The 16,842-nt window shown below is 43.6% G+C and overlaps 1 protein-coding gene across 1 annotated transcript in view; it reads right to left on the reverse strand.

Annotated features, from left to right (window-relative positions):
* Positions 1 to 16,842, reverse strand: part of LOC310799422 (dihydropyridine-sensitive L-type skeletal muscle calcium channel subunit alpha-1-like) — a gene marked incomplete at both ends in the record, with an annotated part of 54,021 nt that overhangs the window by 10,776 nt on the left and 26,403 nt on the right. The window contains 18 exons of the mRNA XM_083662006.1: positions 2,449 to 2,532; positions 2,747 to 2,857; positions 6,089 to 6,247; positions 6,659 to 6,860; positions 7,534 to 7,680; positions 8,128 to 8,180; positions 8,679 to 8,786; positions 8,889 to 8,976; positions 9,082 to 9,188; positions 9,286 to 9,345; positions 9,459 to 9,588; positions 10,353 to 10,485; positions 10,608 to 10,677; positions 10,772 to 10,874; positions 13,141 to 13,255; positions 14,044 to 14,164; positions 14,600 to 14,807; positions 16,209 to 16,434. Of these exons, the coding sequence (XP_083518132.1) occupies positions 2,449 to 2,532; positions 2,747 to 2,857; positions 6,089 to 6,247; positions 6,659 to 6,860; positions 7,534 to 7,680; positions 8,128 to 8,180; positions 8,679 to 8,786; positions 8,889 to 8,976; positions 9,082 to 9,188; positions 9,286 to 9,345; positions 9,459 to 9,588; positions 10,353 to 10,485; positions 10,608 to 10,677; positions 10,772 to 10,874; positions 13,141 to 13,255; positions 14,044 to 14,164; positions 14,600 to 14,807; positions 16,209 to 16,434 (2,225 nt within the window). The remainder of the gene's footprint in view (positions 1 to 2,448; positions 2,533 to 2,746; positions 2,858 to 6,088; positions 6,248 to 6,658; positions 6,861 to 7,533; positions 7,681 to 8,127; positions 8,181 to 8,678; positions 8,787 to 8,888; positions 8,977 to 9,081; positions 9,189 to 9,285; positions 9,346 to 9,458; positions 9,589 to 10,352; positions 10,486 to 10,607; positions 10,678 to 10,771; positions 10,875 to 13,140; positions 13,256 to 14,043; positions 14,165 to 14,599; positions 14,808 to 16,208; positions 16,435 to 16,842) is intronic.

Genomic DNA, 16,842 nt, shown 5'->3' on the forward strand with positions numbered 1-16,842 from the left:
CATGGCAATGTGGCTTTGGGGACTCACGCAATGAGCCCATCCAAATACAAGGCATCCTTCCTTCTTCCCTTTCTTTCTTTTTCAGGCTTTTGTTCATTTGCTCCTTTATTTCATTTCCAACTGTATTATTCTTCATCCTTCTTTGATCTTGTACTTAAAGCCCCCCTCCAGTCGGTGGACTATCTGTTTAACCGTTAATGTTCTATATTCGATATAATAGTCGGACGTAATCTGATTCTGTGCTATGCTATTTGCGCAAGATAAACCAGTATGAAACGGTATTCATATATACAGTATATATATACTATTCAAGCTAGCTAGATAGCTAGTTAAAATGCTAGTTCGTCCTGAGTCCGAACCGGAATTGTCATACTTGTAACTATAGCATTCCACTATATAATAGACATTATGTAATCGTCCCATTTTAGCACCAGCTTAAATTTGGGAACTTCAGCACAAAATTACATTATTTGTCAAAAAATATTTGGCGAACAGTGTGACTTATTGTCAGGAAATGACTCTGAAATATCAATATAAATATAATAAATATAAAAATATAAAAATATGAAATATCTTAAAAATGTCAAACACTGGAGGGGGGCTTTAAAATGGGAAAACGCATCATCATCATCATCATCTCATGATTTTGTGAGTAATTACAGTATGATGATGATCAATAAAGTGAGAATAGGAAGGTGAGGAGGGAAGCTGTGCCTTCAGGTATTGGTGCAGGGCCTCTTCCATAGAACAGGCAACATCCAGGTGTTTTGGGGTTGGAAGGGAGAGGGGTGGTGCAGCAGAAGAACATCCAGGTGTTTTGGGGTTGGAAGGGAGAGGGGTGGTGCAGCAGAAGGAGAGTTGGCAGAGGAGGAGGTGGAGGAGGCTCATCTAGGATGGGGGAGCTTATACTGACCGCATCGTCTGTGCTAGCGTTGGAGCCCAGGGCCAGCTGGGGAGCTTGGCTTGTGTGTCTCTATATATGTGGGGTGGGTGGGTGGGTGGGTGGAATGGGGTATGAGGATAGAAACAGTCCACACAGTCAGCTTGGGGGTTAAAATAAGGAAATATGTTTTTGTAGTTATGTCTTCTGACTGCATCTTCTTCCCAACAAGGAGCAACTCTCAGGTACGATTTAGTTAAAAAAAAATACAACAGATGAGACAATGAGTATCAAAACATCAAGCTTTGTCTGTATTATGTGGGGTATTCATGACCTGAGATAAAACAAAAAATCTACACTGTTACCAGGAACCAGGAACATCTACTCTGTGGCTGTTACCAGGAACCAGGAACATCTACACTGTGGCTGTTACCAGAACCAGGAACATCTACACTGTGGCTGTTACCAGGAACCAGGAAATTCACTGTGGCTGTTATGAAAATCTACACTGTGGCTGTTACCAGGAACCAGGAAAATCTACACTGTGGCTGTTACCAGAACCAGGAACATCTACACTGTGGCTGTTACCAGGAACCAGGAAATTCACTGTGGCTGTTATGAAAATCTACACTGTGGCTGTTACCAGGAACCAGGAAAATCTACACTGTGGCTGTTACCAGGAACCAGGAAAATCTATACTGTGGCTGTTACCAGGAAGTAGTAACCAGGAAATACACTGTGGCTGTTACCAGCAACCAGGAAATACACTGTGGCTGTTACCAGGAACCAGGAAATACACTGTGGCTGTTACCAGGAACCAGGAAATACACTGTGGCTGTTACCAGGAACCAGGAAATACACTGTGGCTGTAACCAGGAACCAGGAAATACACTGTGGCTGTTACCAGGAACCAGGAAAATCTACACTGTGGATGTTACCAGGGACCAGGAAATACACTGTGGCTGTTACCAGGAAGTAGGAACCAGGAAATACACTGTGGCTGTTACCAGGAACCAGGAACATCTACACTGTGGATGTTACCAGGAAGTAGGAACCAGGAAATACACTGTGGCTGTTACCAGGGACCAGGGAAATCTACACTGTGGCTGTTACCAGGAAGTAGGAACCAGGAAATACACTGGGGCTGTTACCAGGGACCAGGGAAATCTACACTGTGGCTGTTACCTGGAACCAGGAAATACACTGTGGCTGTTACCAGGGACCAGGAAATACACTGTGGCTGTTACCAGGAACCAGGAAATACACTGTGGCTGTTACAAGGAACCAGGAAATACACTGTGGCTGTTACCAGGGACCAGGAAAATCTACACTGTATGTTACCAGGAAACAGGCAGGAAATACACTGTGGCTGTTACCAGGGATCAGGCAGGAAATACACTGTGGCTGTTACCAGGAAATACACTGTGGCTGTTACCAGGAAATACACTGTGGCTGTTACCAGGGACCGGGTAAATCGTCATACTTCTAGAATGATGCTGTCTGACCATGATATTGAGTGTGTGAGAGAAAGAGTGAAAGAGAGAGAGAGAGAGAGACAAGGTACTCACATCGATCTCACTCAGCGTCACGTCCACCACGCTGCCGATGACAATGACAAAATCAAAGACATTCCAGGGGTCTCCGAAGTAACCCTGTGTCAAAAAGAGTGAGTCTTTCATTGATGACAGCTGCACAACCACGCCAGGTCCTTCACCTACCCCTCCAGGTCCTTCACCTACAGGTCCTTCACCTCTCATATCACCATATCCAAGCTGAAGCTTTCAATGAGTGTCCTTCTAGAAAGAGTCGGTGGTTCATGTGATGTGTTTGGGAAATGTAACATTACATTACAGACTTGTGACTAACCTTGGCTTTGAAGGCCATGAGTTTAAGGATCATCTCCACAGTGAAGAGCACGGTGAAGATCACATTCAGCATGTCTGACAAGTGGGTAACATGGTCTGATTGGTTACAGTGCTGCGGGTCAGAGAGGTACAGATTGGAAAATGCAGAACTATTCAAAAAGAAACATGATCGTATGATACCTGTCAGGCTACAACCAATCTGGGAACCCAGAGTCTATTTTTATTTGAAGAATAGACTCTGGGAACAGCCCTACCGTTTTTCCCGGCTTCCTGTACAGCGCGCCTCTCCTGCCACCGTCTCTTCCTTTTCCGCGTCCGTGCTCCACTGTTTACAGTCTAAATAGCAACTTGCACTGCAACTTTAGAGTAATTTTCCACTGTTGTTGTAAGACGAGTTGACGTCTTCTATGCAGTTTTAACTTTATTAGTGAATAGCCGAAATGGAAAGCGGAAGTGACAGAAAAGCCACCGTCACTTCCTTTTCCGCGTCCGTTTCGGCTATTCGCTAATAACGTTAACGCATAAACACACTGCATAGAAGACGTCAACTCGTCTTACAACAACAGTGGAAAATGACTGTAAAGTCTCGGTGTAAGTTGCTATTTAGACTGTAAACAGTGGAGCACAGACGCGGAAAAGGAAGTGACGGTGGCAGGAGAGGCGCGCTGTACAGGAAGCTGGGAACAACGGTAGGGCTGTTCCCAGAGTCTATTTTATAAAATAAAAAATAGACTCTGGGTTCCCAGATTGGGCTTCAACAGTTAAGATACATTTAGAGGTGCACCGAAGCAAGTTTTTCAGAACCAATGACTACCGAGTACTTTATTAATAGTCTAGCAGCAAGTCCTCAAAAAAGGCTTTAGTTTTTGAGATACCCCTACCCGAGGTAGAACAAATGACAACAATGATTTTTCTTATCTTTAGGGTCTTCCATTAATGAAATTGATTGTTGTCAAAAAAAGAATTGGGGGAAAAAATGTTTTTTTGGCTGTTCTTTAGAACTACCCCAATCCCTGAAAAAGAGCCAAATTAGGCGAGTCCGAATAGGGGAAAGGTGACAACAAAGCCAATAACTTGAGAATGCTCACTCTTTTCCTCATCAGATTTGCTGAGGTATGAACCAGGTGGCTGCCCTACATCACCAAATAGTCAGAAAATGATTTACCTAAAAAGATAGTGAATTATAGTCCTGTAAATATAACTTTAGTTTAGGCGGAAATTGTACTTTGTGGTGATAGGAACATATCAAAGCACCGTTCGATCCACGGTAGCCAGTGGGGCAAAGCACCGTTAGATCCACGGTAGCCAGTGGGGCAAAGCACCGTTCGATCCACGGTAGCCAGTGGGGCAAAGCACCGTTAGATACACGGTAGCCAGTGGGGCAAAGCACCGTTAGATACACAGTAGCCAGTGGGGCAAAGCACTGTTCGATCGACGGTAGCCAGTGGGGCAAAGCACCGTTCGATCCACGGTAGCCAGTGGGGCAAAGCACCGTTAGATACACGGTAGCCAGTGGGGCAAAGCACCGTTAGATACACGGTAGCCAGTGGGGCAAAGCACCGTTAGATACACAGTAGCCAGTGGGGCAAAGCACCGTTAGATACATGGTAGCCAGTGCGGCAAAGCACCGTTCGATCCACGGTAGCCAGTGGGGCAAAGCACCATTAGATCCACGGTAGCCAGTGGGGCAAAGCACCGTTCGATCCACGGTAGCCAGTGGGGCAAAGCACCGTTCGATCCACGGTAGCCAGTGGGGCAAAGCACCGTTCGATCCACGGTAGCCAGTGGGGCAAAGCACCGTTCGATCGACGGTAGCCAGTGGGGCAAAGCACCGTTCGACCCACGGTAGCCAGTGGGGCAAAGCACTGTTCGATCGACGGTAGCCAGTGGGGCAAAGCACCGTTCGATCCACGGTAGCCAGTGGGGCAAAGCACCGTTAGATACACGGTAGCCAGTGGGGCAAAGCACCGTTCGATCCACGGTAGCCAGTGGGGCAAAGCACCGTTAGATACATGGTAGCCAGTGCGGCAAAGCACCGTTCGATCGACGGTAGCCAGTGGGGCAAAGCACTGTTTGATCGACGGTAGCCAGTGGGGCAAACCACCTGTTCAAATTGGCCTACTACCTTTAATCGTATACAGTACTCAATCTGTTATTCGCCTGCCGTGTGTATCTCCTGTCTTTTCTTATATCTACGCTCGTCGTATTTTAATGATGCTGGTGTTTGCAATACTTGTTTTTATGTATGATCTTTTAGAATGTCATGTCTCTTTTATGCACTTAATGACCTTGGGTGCTTTGAAAGGTGTCACCAAATAAAATGTTTTATTATTATGTTTACAGGACTATAATTCATTATCTTTTTAGGTAAATCATTTTCTGACTATTTGGTGATGTAGGGCAGCCACCTGGTTCATACCTCAGCAAATCTGACGAGGAAAAGAGTGAGCATTCCCAAGTTATAGGCTTTTATGCCACTTAGTCCCCATTCGGAATAACATACAATCATTTGACTGTTTCAGTGAAGAAGACGTAGTAGGCCTATGTCTAAAGAAATCTCATTTGCAATAGAACTGTACCAGATATCTTCATACAACTGCTGGTCAGTGTTTAATAGCACCCTAGACAATTCAGTAATGGTATATTTTTCAGGGATTTCAGTTTTTCTGATAAATGAGAGCAAAGTGATGGAGTCCTATATTCCTATCACCACAAAGTACAATTTCCGCCTAAACTAAAGCTATATTTACAGGACTATAATTCACTATCTTTTTAAGTAAATCATTTTCTGACTATTTGGTGATGTAGGGCAGCCACCTGGTTCATACCTCAGCAAATCTGATGAGGAAAAGAGTGAGCATTCTCAAGTTATTGGCTTTTTTGTCACCTTTCCCCTATTCGGACTGGCCTAATTTGGCTCTTTTTCAGGGATTGGGGTATCTAAAGAACAGCCAAAAAACATTTTTTCCCCCAATTTTTTTTTTGACAACAATCAATTTCATTAATGGGAGACCCTAAAGATAAGAAAAATCATTGTTGTCATTTGTTCTACCTCGGGTAGGGGTATCTCAAAATCTGAGGGCCCTTTCTGCTAGACTATAAGTCTCACATGCAGAAGTATTCTGTTAAGCTCGGTTAAGGGAGCTGCTTCACTTCTCCTATCAACGCTGCCAGGTTAGCACAGCTGGCACTTTATTTTGTATATTCACACCGCAAAAGTATTTTATCGTGATAAAGTCCAGCTAGTTGAAGTATCACATAGGTGTATCGATGCACCTCTAATATATTTTTGTTGTGTAAGTGATTGATTGATTGATTGATTTGATGCACGCTGTGTCCATACCTGCATCCCCAGACACATGGTGTTGAGCATGATGAGGAGGAACATGAGGTATTCAAAGTAGCAGGAGGTGACGATGTACCACACCTGGTACTGGTAGGGGTTCTTGGGGATGTAACAGCGCAGCGGTCGTGCCTTCAGAGCATACTGGACACACTGGCGCTGAAGGGATTGAAATGGGGGGCGGGAGGGAGATAATGTATTATGATTGGTTTACAGAGAGCGCGACATGGAGAAAGACCCATGGTCCTAGTGCCAGGAGGACCAGTGAACACGCATTTCCACAGAAATACCCTGGTTTCCCTTACACTATACCTATTTCCTTCACATTTCTCTTGTGAGATTTTGGCACTTCCATGTATGACAGGGCATCGTGATACACATCCATGCATAGTTTTTGACCAACACAGACAGACACAGACACAGACACACACACACACACACACACACACACACACACACACACACGCACACACACACACACACACATGCACACACACACGCACACACACACACACACACACACACACGTCACACCATAGCACAGCACACCTCTTCCCCGTCTTGACCCACCTGGTTCTTGTCCAGCTCACAGTTCTTGTACTCCTGCTCTCCTTGCTCCTGGAAGGTGACGATGACAAAGCCCACAAAGATGTTCATCATGAAGAAGGCGATGAGGATGAGGTAGATGATGAAGAATATGGAGATGGCCACACGGTTGTTGTACACCGGGCCGGTGTCCTCCAGGTTGGAATCAATGGCTTTGTACAGAAGCCTAGAAGAGGGAATAGAAAGAGACGCAGGCATGTAGGGAAGAAGTGACATCGCGTACCCCCCCCTCACACACACACACACACACACACACACACACACACACACACACACACACACATATACACACACACACACACACACACACACACACACACACACACACGCGCACACACACACACAGAAGTAAACAATGCATCCATACGTCATAGATGTGTGATGTTATAGTGGAATAGCCTACATGCTACAGGGTTTCCCCCAGAAAAGTTGTTAGTCCAGCAGGGGGCAAATGCAAGGGAGGCCGAACTCGACGTCCAATAGCTGACATTTAGGCTCTAGAGTTACCATAAAAAAACAGAAATGTGGAATATTCCATACGCCCATAGATTAATGTTCAAAAAGTTATTCAAATTCATCACAAATAACAACTTCCCCTGTAAGCCCCCCCCCCCACCACCAGAACCCACTGTAGATAGAAGGTGAAACTATAAAATATGCGAATATGAAATATACAGGGCATACAGTCACAGTTTGGAGAGGTGCACGTAAGATATGAGTGGCAGCCTCTGTGGGCTCAGGCAGCATCACTAAGACCTACAGCGTCGCTATGGAAACATGATTATAACATAACGTATAACACATTGGCCTTTATAGAAGCAGAAGAGATGGTGTCTCACTTTGGCCATCCTTCGAAGGTGGAGACGGTGAAGAGAGCCAGCATCCCATTGAAGATATTGTCAAAGTTGAGCTCGGAGTTGATCCACTCCCTCTTACGGACCTCCATTTCATGGAGCGCCCCCTCCTGGTACTTTATATACCAACCTCTGAGCCACAGAGTGGGGAGGGGGGGGGGGGGGGGGGGGGAGACAGGCAGGTTAGAGTGAGTGAGTCACAGCTCTAGAAAAGTCACCTCAAATCAAGTCCAGGGCCACCAAAAGGGGGTCAAACCCAAGTGAAGATCAAGACCAGAGTAAATGAAGTCCTTTTCAAGACAAAAATATTCAATAGACAGTGTACATGTCCAAAAGGTACATGTCCAAAAGGTACATGTCCAAAAATAAACATACTGATGAAGTTTGTGAAGGATCAACAGATATGTACATCTATCTACATAGCTCTGTACAGTACCCTTCAACCAACTCTGCATGTATAATAGTTTAAATGCATAGAATTCTGAGGACCCGTATGTAATATGCACAGGTGTCATCCATTACATTGGCACTGAGGAGAAAATGAACAAACATATGAATAATATGTTTTATCAAGCTTACTTGCATGTTTCCTCAGTCATTTTGTCAGGATCTGTACAGGCGTAGAACTTGCCCTGTAAAGGATATATATAAGGATACAGTACCTTTGTCAAAGGACAACTGGAGAAAACGCTTAAGGACAATCACCAAATACAAGGCCCAGTTGCCAGAATCAAATATCAGCATTGTACGTTTTCTGCAATCCATGATATAGCATATGAACATTTCTGAACCAAAATACGTTGCATATCACATTTGTAGATATGTAAATATGAATGTTATACAGAGTCTGCTATTGAAAGAGCGCGGTGGCGAGTAAGGGTTCCAGGTTCGATTCCCAGTCATGTTTCCAACGTCTGCATTTCAGCTGTGAGGCACAATTAACTTTTTTTTGTTATTTAAGCCTAACCCAAACAATAACCCTAACCTTAACCAAGTTGTTTTACTTGCCTCAGCATAACCAACGTTCTGTTATTTGCATTTAAATTAACCTGCGTTTTGTTTCAAATCTACCTCGATATTCTATTATCCAACATTTGATTCCGGCCGCTGGGTTTATTTGCTCTCCTCACCTTGAAGAGTTGGACTCCAATACAGGCGAACATGAAGTCCAGTAGCATGGTGACCAGGACAATGTTTCCAATGGTCTTGATAGCCACAAACACACACTGGACCACATGCTACACAGACGGAGAGATCACACACACACAGAATAAGGATCAAGTCGGTACGATGACGTCTTTCAAATCGAAATGAAACTGTCTCTTCAAAAGGCATCGCACCTTGAGTCCCTTGGCTCTGTTGATGGCCCTGAGGGGTCGGAGAACCCTCAACACCCTGAGGATCTTCACCACGGAGATGGCGCTGGATCTAGATCAGACATTACATTTTGAAGGAATTAAAAACGTACTATTTTATCAGACTGAAAGGTCGATGTGATGAGGATGTTTAGGCGCATTTGTGAACACTACTTACTCCATGCCCATTGAGAGGAGGGACACACTGACCACCAGCAGGTCCAGGATGTTGAAAGAGTTCCGGCAGAAAGAGCCTTCGTGAAGGATGGCACCATAAGTGGTCATCTGGGGGGAGGTTAAGTGGGGCGGAGCATTAGGCGAACTCTATATACCACAAGTGTGTACTAAAGAAGTAGGAGCAATAATGCAGTCTTATAATTACCTTGAGTACAATCTCCGCTGTGAACACTGAGGTGAAGACGATATCGGCATAGGCCAACACCTAAATACGTCGATGATATTAATTATAGAACGTTAAAATTGTGGATGAAGAACTAGATGTTCAATCTTAAACTCCAACTTAACATTGAAAATGGAATGGTGGTGCAGGCGGACCTGGTTCCTGAAGGACATTGGGTCAATGGGATCCTCAGCAGCCAGAGAGACGGAGGAGAGGAGGATGAAGAGAAGGATGATGTTGGTGAAGGTGGTGGCGTTGATGATGCGATGGCAGAGCTTGCGGAACCTGCAGAAACAAATGGCCCAATGTCACTCCATCCACCCACTCACATTGTGTAAGGTCGGTGGACAGAAAGAAAAAAAAACAATGTCGTTTCTCGATAACGACTCTAAAATTGTTGAAGGTGAACATCTTAAATTGTAGAATCTCAAAGTCAATTTGAAAACAAATGTTGGTTACTTTGAAAATGCAAAGAAAGCAACTTCGGTTATGTTTAACTAAAACAACTTTGGTTATGTTTAACTAAAACAACTTTGGTTATGTTAAACAACTTTGGTTATGTTTAGGAAACTAAAACATGGAACTAAAACAACTTAGTGATTTTTTTTAGTCCACAAAACAGTCCTGGCAAGGGGATGAGTACATAGTGACTGACTTTTCATTTGTGCGTAGACTTATCCTTCAACGTGGTTAAGGTTAGCCTTATGGTTTGGGTTACGGTTAAAAAACGGAACAGGTCTCTTGCTTTAAAGACGTTACTGGTCCGCCAATCCCAACCACGATCCCAACCCTTCACCTTATTTGTCAGCGAGCAATTTCAATATCAGACTGTCGTTACGTTAGGCGCCCTATAGCGGTCGCGGACAAACGTTACCTTCTAACCATTTTAAACGTTTTTGTGAAACTACAGCGGTTTTGGCCTGTGGACCAACATTACTACGTCACAGTTTTTTGGAGACTGTGCTGTCCACCCACCCACCTATATTCTCATTATCATTCCCATAATGATCACGACACTTTCATCACTATCAACCGCAATGTCATTATACTTGTTCTGAGGGCCAAAGATGAAAAATGAGCTGGCGTCTGGCATGGGCACTGCTTCCTCCTTCAACTGCAGATCTGCCATTGGACGAGGTCTGGGGCTTTCCGGGATATCAGGGTCCTCCTCCTCATCGTCACCTATAGGCAGCAAGCAGAAAGAGAGAGAGAGATGAGGGGAGGTCTGACATCTTCACCTTTGAGTTTATAATAACGCGGTTATCGTGGAAACAGGCTGTGGCGTGTCAGGCAGTGGGGTTTACCAGGGAAGTCAGCAGGAGGGAAGGGGTCTTTGATCTCATTCACATGCGACTCAAACTCGTCTATTTTGAGCTGTAGATTTGAAAATGACACGATGAAACAATATTATAATATTTAAGATGATTTGATGTTGCACAACTGATGTGGCAAATATGGGCTGCTTGACCTTGGCAGTAGTAGGGATGACCTCTATACCCTTGGCCCTTTGCTCAGCCAACTTCTTGGCCATAAGCGCTTTCTCCTCTGCTGCCTTGTCTGGCATGTTGGCTCTGGGAAGCAATAGTGTGGTACATGTAGAACACATTAGATTAACACATTAAACATATTAAATAGTGTGGTACATGTAGAACACATTACCGTAGATTAACACATTAAACATATTAAATAGTGTGGTACATGTAGAACACATTAGATTAACATATTAAACATATTAAATAGTGTGGTACATGTAGAACACATTAGATTAACATAATAAACATATTAAATAGTGTGGTACATGTAGAACACATTAGATTAACATAATAAACATATTAAATAGTGTGGTACATGTAGAACACATTAGATTAACATAATAAACATATTAAATAGTGTGGTACATGTAGAACACATTAGATTAACATAATAAACATATTAAATAGTGTGGTACATGTAGAACACATTAGATTAACATAATAAACATATTAAATAGTGTGGTACATGTAGAACACATTAGATTAACATAATAAACATATTAAATAGTGTGGTACATGTAGAACACATTAGATTCACATATTAAACATATTAAACATATTAAATAGTGTGGTACATGTAGAACACATTAGATTCACATATTAAACATATTAAACATATTAAATAGTGTGGTACATGTAGAACACATTAGATTCACATATTAAACATATTAAACATATTAAATAGTGTGGTACATGTAGGACACATTAGATTCACATATTAAACATATTAAACATATTAAATAGTGTGGTACATGTAGGACACATTAGATTCACATATTAAACATATTAAACATATTAAATAGTGTGGTACATGTAGAACACATTAGATTCACATATTAAACATATTAAATAGTGTGGTACATGTAGAACACATTAGATTCACATATTAAACATATTAAATAGTGTGGTACATGTAGAACACATTAGATTCACATATTAAACATATTAAACATATTAAATAGTGTGGTACATGTAGAACACATTAGATTCACATATTAAACATATTAAACATATTAAATAGTGTGGTACATGTAGAACACATTAGATTCACATATTAAACATATTAAACATATTAAATAGTGTGGTACATGTAGGACACATTAGATTCACATATTAAACATATTAAACATATTAAATAGTGTGGTACATGTAGGACACATTAGATTCACATATTAAACATATTAAACATATTAAATAGTGTGGTACATGTAGAACACATTAGATTCACATATTAAACATATTAAACATATTAAATAGTGTGGTACATGTAGAACACATTAGATTCACATATTAAACATATTAAATAGTGTGGTACATGTAGAACACATTAGATTCACATATTAAACATATTAAATAGTGTGGTACATGTAGAACACATTATATTCACATATTACATGCTAATATGTGAATAGATTCACATATTAAACATATTAGTAGTGTACATGTAGTAGAACACATGGTTCTTTTGCTCAATAAACATGCTTTTCATGTCTGGTACTATTAGTGCTGTTCATGTATCTATAGTATTATCATGCATGCTCAGGTGACTCACTGACATAAACACTAATCAAACACCAGTTATTTTGTGTACCATGATGGTCATTAGAGTTCTCAGTTTCAGCCAGAACCTGATGGGGCCCAAAAAAGCCCATAATGCTAATTATTGGTCGGGTCGGGTGCGGGGTGCGCAAAAAAGAAAGGGGGGGAAATGCCTACGTGTGACCAGTGAGCACTCTGCGCTGTCCATGGTGCTGATTGCTAATTTTTGAGTCAATCAAGTGTCAAGACTTTGTCTACTTGTTAAAAGCGATGTCTTTTATTTGTCCAACATCTCTCGTTTGCTGTAACTACACGGCGAATAAACACAACTAGTTTGTGGCGTTCCCATTTGCTCGCTCGCTCCTTCTCTCTCCTCTCGCCCACTCCCTCTCTCTTTCTCTCACCCCGTTGTGTTTTGTCATTTGAGACGCCACCTACTGGACATAAATAGACCCTTTTCATGGTGGCCATTCTGTGTCTACAATGCAGGATAAACACAGGTGTACCGAAACATTAATTAGGGTTTCCAACATCCAGTCCATCATGTAGGTGTTCCAGTGCTGGGGCCCTAATTAGTGAGTTGGTTGCACCTGTGTTTACCCTGCCTTTTAGACACAAAATGGCGGTTGTGAAAAGGGTCTATTTCTTGTTGAGATCTCTAATGGTCATATGGTAATGTACAAGTAATATGAGAATGTGTCAAGTCTGTATGAAAGACAGCAGCCTGGTTATTGATGAACTGAGGGATGTTTAACCTTAGACTTACCTGAGCGCTTTCTTCCGTTTTTTCTCCTCTGCTTTCTCCTTCTGGGCTGAAGTCAGAGACTCAGCCTCGGCCAAGTTATCAACAGCAATGGCCAGGAAGACGTTCAGCAGGATGACTGAGAGTGTGAGGGGTCAAAGTTCATCACGACATGAAAATGGTGATGGTGACATGGTGATCATTGGTCTCTCACACACATACACCCATACGCGTGCACACAAACACACACAATGTCTGAAATTGACACCATGAGAGTGCAACATTCAAATAAGATGGTGCGCCGCTCAGGGTGTAGTGGTCGGGGTGGGTAGTGCAACATTCAAATAAGGCGGAGTGCCGCAGGGTGTAGTGGTCGGGGTGGGTAGTGCAACATTCAAATAAGGCGGAGTGCCGCAGGGTGTAGTGGTCGGGGTGGGTAGTGCAACATTCAAATAAGGCGGAGTGCTGCAGGGTGTAGTGGTCGGGGTGGGTAGTGCAACATTCAAATAAGGCGGAGTGCCGCAGGGTGTAGTGGTCGGGGTGGGTAGTGCAACATTCAAATAAGGCGGAGCGCCGCAGGGTGTAGTGGTCAGGGTGGGTAGTGCAACATTCAAATCAGGCGGAGCTGCTTAGGCTGTAGTGGTCAGGGTGGGTAGTGCAACTTTCAAATAAGGCGGAGCGCTGCAGGGTGTAGTGGCCGGGGTGGTTCACACCGGGGACGCGTGTTCGAACCTCGAACCCAGGGTGTCCAAAGTCTAGGGGCAGTAGTGTAAACACAGTGTGTCGCTGTCCGTACTGCCCTCCACTTATTGTTCTATTGTAAGGTGACCGTCAGTGTCATGAAAGGCGCCATCAAATAAAATGTATTATTATTATTATTATTATATCATAGGGACATTTCATGAGAATATGTTGCTTTAAGGATACAATTTCCACAGGCAAAGAGGATGATGAAGTAGATGCTGACTAGAATCCCAGGCATGCTGGGTCCTCCATGAGCCATGATGCCATCATACATGACTGTGTTCCAGTCCTCCCCTGTCAGGATCTGACACACACACACACACACACACACACACACACACGCACACATGCACACGCACACGCACACGCACACACACACACACACACACACGCACACACACCACGTCCTCATCAGCATGTTTACTAAATGATATTTTGAATCATCAGAATAATTCAATAACGAATAAAATAATTCCACACAAGCGTTGCCTTCTAGCAGCTCCAGGGCTCTCTTGGCATACCTACTCATACAGTAGTCGCCTCAGCACTCATTTGTGAAGATTATCTCGCTGAACACAAACTTGACTTGTTCCTAGAGCAGGAGGCTAGGTCTTCTTGAGGGACTCATTATTGTGCTACTCTGTAATGAGCCTTTACCAGAGTCTATGCTGAACTGTATATTGCTTAAATGATCACCCCCAACAACTCTCCATCGCATTCAACATCCATCCTACTGTACCTGGAACACACTGATGAGGGCCTGAGGGAAGCTGTCGAAGGTGCTTCGGGGTTTGGGTTTATCGGGGAAGTTGAACTTCCCTCCAAACACCTGCATCCCCAGCAGGGAGAAGATGACGATGAAGAGGAAGAGGAGGAGCAGCAAACAGGCAATGGAACGCGTCGAGTTCAGGAGAGAAGCCACGAGGTTACTGAGAGATGTCCAGTATCTGAGATGCACAAAATCAAATGATCAAGCGAGCAAGCAATCAAACTATAGTCATCCTAATGAAGATGCACTAGTGAAGGTTTTTATGTAAAGATCCAGCAGTAGTCAGGCTCATCAGTAGTCTAAATCAGTCTCATCAGTAGTCTAAATCAGTCTCATCAGTAGTCTAAATCAGTGGTTCTCAAAGTGGGGTCCTTGAGGGAGTTCCAGGGGGTCCCCGGCAAAAGGTCGAATCATTTATTTTCACTGATTCCATCCATAAGTAACACAATGACAGAAGGTATGACTATATTGGCCATGAGTTTCACTTTCTGTAATAAAACATCTAAGAGCAAAAAAAGACGGGGGGTCCTGGGACAAAATCTTATCAAATGGGTGGTCTACTCGAATCTGTCAGTTTAGGGGTCCTTCACATGAAAACGTTTGAGAACCACTCATCGAAGTCACAAAGTGGGACTGCAACAGACAAGCATGGACCATCCCCACTCATTAAGACCCTAAAGAGTCACACCATTTGTCCAAATTAATTCAAGTTCACATTTCTCAGACAGTATCTGGAGCCACCAAAATACAAAGTGGCCCTAGGGCCGCGTTAAATTCAACCTGCTGAATTATATGATGCTGTGAAGCCTTTATGTGTCATTGTTTCTTGTATCTGTGATGGCTCAGTGATGATAATGACCATATTGATATTTTCTCTCAATGAAAAGCCCTTCACAGAAGCTGTCTTACTTGGTGACTTTTTTTTTTTTTTTTTATAATTTTTTTCCCGATTTTTTATCCCATTTTATCCCCCATTAGTGCTCACTTGATTTCTCAATCCTGGTTGCTACTCCATGCCGATCTGGGGAGAGCCGAGACTGGCTCCATGCTTCCTCCGAGACATAGGCAGTCAGCCAGCCGCTTCTTTTCACCTGCCAGAGGAAGCTTCACCAGTAGGACATAGCACGTGGGAGGTTCATGCTATTCCAACCAGTTCCCCTCCCTCTGAACAGGCGCCCTTAACGACCAGAGGAGGAACCACATTAGCAACCAGGATATTGCATGTTTTTGTGAAGGGGGTTCCTATATGAAGGAAACCCCCGGGAGGCACGGGGAGAACATGCAAACTCCACACAGAAAGGCCCTTTTGACGACCCCACCCGGGCGGTGGGCACTCGAGGACATGCGGACGGGCACGCATTCCTTCAGCGTTCACATCGTCCCAGGTGGGAATCGAACCCACGACCTTCGAGCTGTGAGGCGATAGTGCTTACCACTGCACCACCGTACCTCCCTTACTTGGTGACTTTGAGCAGGCGCAGCAGAAGCTGTCTTACTTGGTGACTTTGAGCAGGCGCAGCAGGCGTATAAAGCTGTCTTACTTGGTGACTTTGAGCAGGCGCAGCAGAAGCTGTCTTACTTGGTGACTTTGAGCAGGCGCAGCAGGCGTATGCAGCGCAGCACGGAGATGCCCATGACGGACATGACGTTCATGTGAACCAGGGAGAGCTCCAGGATGCCGGTGGACACCACAAAGCAGTCGAAGCGGTTGAAGAGTGACATGAAGTAGGAAGGCAGGCCCAGTGCGTACATCTTCATGAACATCTCCATGGAGAACATAGACAACAGAAACTTGTTGGCGTTGTCTGTGGACAAAGGAAAAACAAACATGATCGATGTGCCTGTCTGTGAAGTCAGTCGATATTGAATACATTCCAACAGCTTGATACTGTACCACTATAGGGACAAAAATTAGATACTGTAGTGGAGTGACCATCTTCATGGAACATTTGAGACCAGGTAACTGTGCTCAATAAAAAGCCATACTGTTGCTGCTATATCACAAAAGACATTTAATATTGTGAAGCTGTTGTTCAGGTATTTTCAAAGTGTCATGAACCCAATTAAAGGATGACTTTACTGGTAATCAACCCACTTTGTAATCTGGGTAATATAAGCACATGGGCAGTGTTTACCTTCTCTCTGTGTTTTCCTCAGGGAGATCTCTCATTTCCTCCTCTGCCAAAGCGCTCCGTTCTGACACGTTTTATGTC

Source organism: Poromitra crassiceps, assembly GCF_964638095.1.
Source record: "Poromitra crassiceps genome assembly, chromosome: 27".
Taxonomy (NCBI): domain Eukaryota; kingdom Metazoa; phylum Chordata; class Actinopteri; order Beryciformes; family Melamphaidae; genus Poromitra; species Poromitra crassiceps.